The following is a 6,171-nucleotide window of genomic DNA, read 5'->3' as shown; positions in this document are numbered from 1 at the left end:
ATAATAAAAAGGCATCAAATTATTTTCAGAATATTTTGATTTTATTACATATTAAATTTAACATTTTATGCTTGTACATATATTTAAATATATATGTAATATGTATATATTAATTTAATATATGAGAAAACTGGGCTGAAGAGCTTGAAAGAACGTAACACTGAGTAATGGCATGTACATTGTATGAGCACAAAGATGAACAAACCATGGAACAAAAAGATGAGGATCTCAAGCTGAGACAGCACTGCAAACAGAAGCCACATGCTAACACAGGGATTGTGTGATGGTATCACAGTCAATTCTAGGTTACCATTGGCTGGGTGACAACATCGCACGCTAATGCTAACAATACCATCAAGCTGTTAACTTCTATCTATAAACAGCTAAAACACCTAACGTTAGCTGTGATAAAATAAAAATTTTTACAACTTTCCAACAATAATTCTTGCCTAACAATATATGTGCAACAATCTAAATTCGGTATTAGACTTAAAAATATTTTCCGAGCAAATCTTTGATAAATATTATCAACTACATAACAATCATGCTTGGAGACAACAATCCAGTCTTGATTGTGTCTGGAGACAGATTGCGTCAAGACACAAGACACAAATCTTGACCATGTCTACTGTAGGTTGTCACAATGAAATTTTTGACCAACCAAACAAAAGCTGATCTAGACACACAGGACCAACACCATCAGGGCCTAGATGTAGGCAGTGATGGATAGAAAAGATGGGTGATAATGGTAGGAATAAAGATGGTAACAATGATGATGATAGTGATTATAGGTTTTAATACCAATATTGAAGACAATATCTGCAGAACTGTGGACAGCACCAACCTGTAGAATTCTATACACCATCAAACCTATACAAATTAGCATACTGATACAATGTATAATTATGAAGGCAGGATTTTTCTATTTCAAATATTATCTCCCTTCTCCTGGTAAATAAAACACTGGCTACATTTGAACTTTAATCATACAGTATTTCGTTAATTTATTTTTAGCAATATGACGTGCTAAAGAGAAGAACCCTTAAATTATTTTAATCTCAAATATGTACATTCTATCGTTAATATGGTTAACTTCAAAATATAAAAAACAAAACATGAGCAAAAACCACGCCTTAACAATGCAAACCACTGAATATTCACACAATCCAAAAAACTATTCACAAAACTTCCCAACCATCTATGAACAATCACCACAGGTAAGATCTCAATGTACTTATTAAACAACAGGGCTAGCCTAGCCCTCAAATCTCACTGTATTTTATTTAAACAAGAAAATTTTTATATCAAACCTCCTGTCCTCTCTAACTTATTTTTCATGCATCTATTCCAATATATTTCTTCTATCGAATCCTCGGTAACTTCTAAATTAGGATAAAAAGCTATAAGAAATTATGTTTAAGTGATAAAGGAATCAAATTAATAAACATGTTATTTGAAAATAAAATGTGTTTTGGCTTTAAAACAGACAAAAAATGTGATGTCAGCAGAAACTTTGAGAACCTTTGATAAAGACAAAAACTGTTCAGCTGTTCCCAGATTATCAACATGGTGATGTTCAACAGAACAGTCACAAATCACCACCTTCAAAAATCAATGTACATCAACATAGATGTGTATAAACAAGGTGTAGCAGTCAACACATCAAAAGACATTTGTAAACTTAAAGCTGGGTTAAAATATTACAATCTTAGCAAATTACTTTATAAAATATAGCTTGGATGTGAAGGGAAAGTTAAATTTCCCTATGGGACTATTTGAAAAAAACAATGAACCTGATAAAAACAAAACAATTATTAAGACACATTTACCTCAAGACTCACACAACCAAATTAACTTTGAATATAAAAATGGATTTAAAAAATCAAAATTATTTAATTTAGCTTTTACCAATTAAGTTGCTATTTCAAACACAATTTAATCAAACTAATTAGTTCATCAGAGAACTTTAATTAACATTGATCAACTATAAGTAATATTTTGCTCCTTTTTTTCATCATAAGCTGATAATATTTTGCTCCTTTTAAAACTATCCTGATTTATTACTTGTTCTAGACAAACCGTTTGGCAAAATAATTTATCTAAATGATTTTTTAATTCAAATAATCCTCTTAAAAGCTTTTGTGAAATCTGAATATATAATGTTGAAAAAAAATAATCTACTAACATAACTATCAAGTAGCTAATATCAAATCTAAAGCCATTTTAGGATGCCATATAAGAATTCAGAGTAGTTTCCCTGCCTTTGTCAACATATCCCATAATTTCTCTGACTAGAGTTCTATTAGTTACTGTCAATACTAATATCCCATTTGACATCCAGGAACAATCACATAATTTCCCAAAACATATACAACCATACCACATTAATTAAATCACAGATTTTTCTATATGATCAACACAGAATGGACTGTATATGTATTTTTACAGTAAACAAAATGGTCTTCAGAGAGACAAAAATCTGGTCAAGTGAAACTAACCAATGAAGGAATGTGCTGGAAATTGAGCTTTTAGGGTAGCTTGTTTTTATCAACATTTTCACCTGCGTAATTTCACAATTTAACTGGCAGAGGTAAATTTATAGCAGAAAAGTCATTCCAAAATGACAGCCTTCACAGAAAATGTCAATCCCAAATGACAGCCAACATGAAATGTCAGTAGCAAATGTCAGGTAAGAGGGGAGGGCAGTGACCGCTCTCATCTGGTGAACTTCTTGAAGATGTTTTTGCTCTTGTTCAGAAATCCTCCCTTCTTCTTTGGCTTCTCGTCTTCTGCTGGGCTTGCAGTCCCTGGACGGGAGCCGTCAGGTTTGGCCCCCTCTGTGGCGCCACCTGGCGGCTGCCTGTTGGAGTTGGCGGACTCTGATCTTGTTGGGGCGGATTCATTTACTCTCTGTAAGGACATGGGAAGATATCAGTTATTATGGTAATCAAAGCACAATTATGAATGGTGGTTATTGATTGTTATACATCTATTACAATAGTTAATTCTCAGCAAGCATCTATCTACTTAACATAAGCACATACTGTGGGTGAGTTGAACTTTCAACTTAATACACATATGACTAGTTTCAGCTAAATGTCTTTCAAAACCTCTTAAGTAAAAACATCTTACTTTAGTTTGTTAAAATATTCGGCACCCACCATCATCACTCATCTTCTTACATCATCACACACTCTCACGGTCTCACCCATCATCATCTCACATCTTCCCTCCCCATCAATATCTTGACACACAATTTCAACCCCATCATCACTCATCTCCACACATCATTACACACTCTCATCCACCACCCTCACACAACAATAAAGAAAGTTGCTAGAACTTTCTAATAATATTGAGAAACTGTTTCATTCACAAATATTTTCTAATTTAAGTTTAACAATTAAAAACAAACAAATGCTGCTAGTTGAAATGATGGAAAAGTATTTGTCATGCAATGCACAGAAACACACAAGGCCAAATGAGTGTAAGGCAAAAAGAGAAAAATGAATAACATATGGCATGCAATTGTAAAAACTATTACATTTTATGACATTTTATAAAAACGCATCTAACTAAATTATATTGAAATATCTTTAAATAGCCTACAAAGCTGAAAGTTTTAAACAAATTCTTAAAACTTTTGAAATTTTGGAGATATCATAAAATAGAACAAAATAGCAGACCAATTTGGCAAGTTATCACATAACAAGGCACATTTTTACAACCGTTTCTTCTAAGAAAATAATCCTTAGAAATACACAAACAGAAATTAGTGTTAAATAATTTTAAAAATATAATTAACAATTATCTTGTAGGAGCCATGAATATAGAGCAGAAAACACAATTTTGGACAGGAAGGGTGAAGACTATATGAAGTCATGCAAGTCATGCAAGTCTATGGCCAGTATAGAAAAAAATACAATAATTAAACATGTTTAGAGGCCTATCAGAAACAATATTTTGTCTGTGTGTCTATTAACTAAGACAATATAACACTTACACTAAAATAGTATGTTTGTATGTCTGCTAATAATAATAACACAACAGGAAAAATAACTATAATCTTTATTTAAGGGACGTAACTGTTAGAAAAACGTTTGTAAACCTCAGAACTAAGACATCAAACAATTGACTGAGTGACCTTTCAATGTGTGGATATTTTTATGGTGAGGTGTTTATATATAATTGCATGCTAAAGTTTACAATGAATATGTAATTAATATAATGATATACTTTTTATAAACCATACTACTTAAGTTGCATGCCTTAAATATCAAATTACAAAATTTGCTTTGGTAAAGTAGATTTAAGTATTTATAATTATTATTTTTTTTAAAACCCAAATCTTAAAAAAGTTAAAATCAGTGAAATAATATATGAAATTATAATATCAGTGGCAGGAAATCCAATGCAATAACAAACAAAAAAAGGCATTGTGGGTAAAATAAAAAGCATGGTGAAAGCAAACAATGATAAAGGGAGAGAACAAAGAGCTGTGGGAGCAGAGAGCAAACAAAGACCAACACCATTCAAGCCCATGGTCACATACGTTAGCAGTCACATCCGCTCTTCCTAGGGCACTCACTGCTGCATCTAAGCTTTCACCAGACCTATGTTAGAAAGCAGATCGTAAAAAATGGAACTTTGGTTTTGTGGCCTTTCTTTACATTTTGATGTGCGGGAATGTTAATCTAGAAATAAATGATTGTGTTTCCATCAAGCAAAGGGAGGAAGAGAAAGGTAAAAGGGGAACTAGTTTTGGTACAATGTCAAGCTCCAAATAAATAGATGATATCATTTGCCAGTTAGGCCAGGTAATTTTAATTGTATATTGACATTATCTGCCAGTTAGGCTGATGACTTTAAAAAATTATATAGTTGACATCATTTGCCTGCTTGGCCAAATGACTTTAGTTGTCTTCTCATGGGATTAGCGTTAAGCATTCAGGATTATTATCAATCTATCGCACAAGATATTTATCAGATGACAAAATATTAACTTAAGTTTTAGTAGCCAAATTTCAAGCTAAAAATATAAAAACTATTGTAGAATATTAAACTCTACTACAAGAAGAGAAGTGTGTGCAGACAGTCATCTTTAGTGTAAAGAAAATGAACATTATGGTTATTAAATTTGTTTTCAAAAGTCGAACATAGAAAATTTGAAATGTTCCTGCACTTATTTAAGTTAAATGTGAACAGTGTTAAAATTAACAGTCCACAAATGTGGCATCAACTGAGTTTTCCTTTAAGATTATTTACTTAGTTTTTATTATTAAAAACATATTAATGTTTCTATGAATAAATTAATTAGAAGCGATAATTAATTTTTCTTTAAGTGGAGGAACACTCTAAAATTGTTCAAAGACTTGCAACACTAAAATGTATTAGAAAATTAGGCTAAACAGACATGAACTATCAAATTAAATGCTAATTGTTATTGCTGAATTTGAAAAGTGTATTTACTGGCTAAATGTTTGAACTAAAAACACATTTTATCAACAAAAAGAAACAAACTGATGTAGATATTTTTTAAAAAGTGATTTTAAAAAATCAAATTTGTTTTGAGTCAAGCAATTATGCAACAACTACAAGTGGGAGTAAGTTCTAAGAATCAAAATTTTAATTTAATGGAGTCCTGACTCTGGCTTTTGACACCAGTCTTCAAATCACTTCTCTCCCATGAGACCAGTCTTCAAATCACTTCTCTCCCCTGAGACAGTACAAACAAGTGTCCTCACCTTGACCTTGCAGTGGACACAACACTGACACTCTCCAGACCCTCGTCGTCTGACAGCGGAGCCGGCTGGAGAAAGTTGGACGGGACCAGGCCCTGTTGGCCATTGACCTCACCAGTAAAAAACCCGTCTTCGTCCATTTCACCATAGATCAGGACAATGTCCCCAGTCTTAAAGGACAGTTCAAGCTAAAGAAAAGTAAAGGAATTGTGGTCAGTTAAATGCCACTTTCATAAGAAGAAGAAAAGAAAATATTTGGTAACCTTCTTTCTTCTTCTTCTTCTTCGTTCTTAATTATTAGTGTTGAAGGGGATCGAGATTTATCTGCCAGTGGGTTTGAACTCGAGACTGTTCGAATTTATCAACCATGCGCTTTTTGCCGACTCGACCACGCCTCCAACACAATTAAGCGTTACGTGTCAACTGGTTA

The 6,171-nt window shown here is 32.7% G+C and overlaps 1 protein-coding gene across 7 annotated transcripts in view; it reads right to left on the bottom strand.

Annotated features, from left to right (window-relative positions):
* Positions 1–18: 18 nt before the first annotated feature.
* LOC131937198 (RIMS-binding protein 2-like) overlaps positions 19–6,171 on the bottom strand; it is a 205,907-nt gene continuing 199,754 nt past the window's right edge. For 6 of the 7 annotated variants that reach the window (XM_059294418.1, XM_059294421.1, XM_059294424.1 and 3 more), the window contains 3 exons: positions 5,745–5,929; positions 4,553–4,613; positions 19–2,910 (listed from right to left, as the gene is read on the bottom strand). In XM_059294418.1, coding sequence (XP_059150401.1) covers positions 2,716–2,910; positions 4,553–4,613; positions 5,745–5,929 — 441 coding nt within the window. In that variant the 3' untranslated portion in view covers positions 19–2,715. The remainder of the gene's footprint in view (positions 2,911–4,552; positions 4,614–5,744; positions 5,930–6,171) is intronic. The other variant, XM_059294423.1, reaches the window with a different exon arrangement.

The sequence above is a fragment of the Physella acuta genome, unplaced genomic scaffold, assembly GCF_028476545.2.
Source record: "Physella acuta isolate Inbredline_101_S28 unplaced genomic scaffold, ASM2847654v3 ptg000203l, whole genome shotgun sequence".
Lineage (NCBI taxonomy): Eukaryota > Metazoa > Mollusca > Gastropoda > Physidae > Physella > Physella acuta.
The sequence above is the reverse complement of the archived record's forward strand: the minus strand, read 5'-3'. Positions and strand labels throughout refer to the sequence as shown.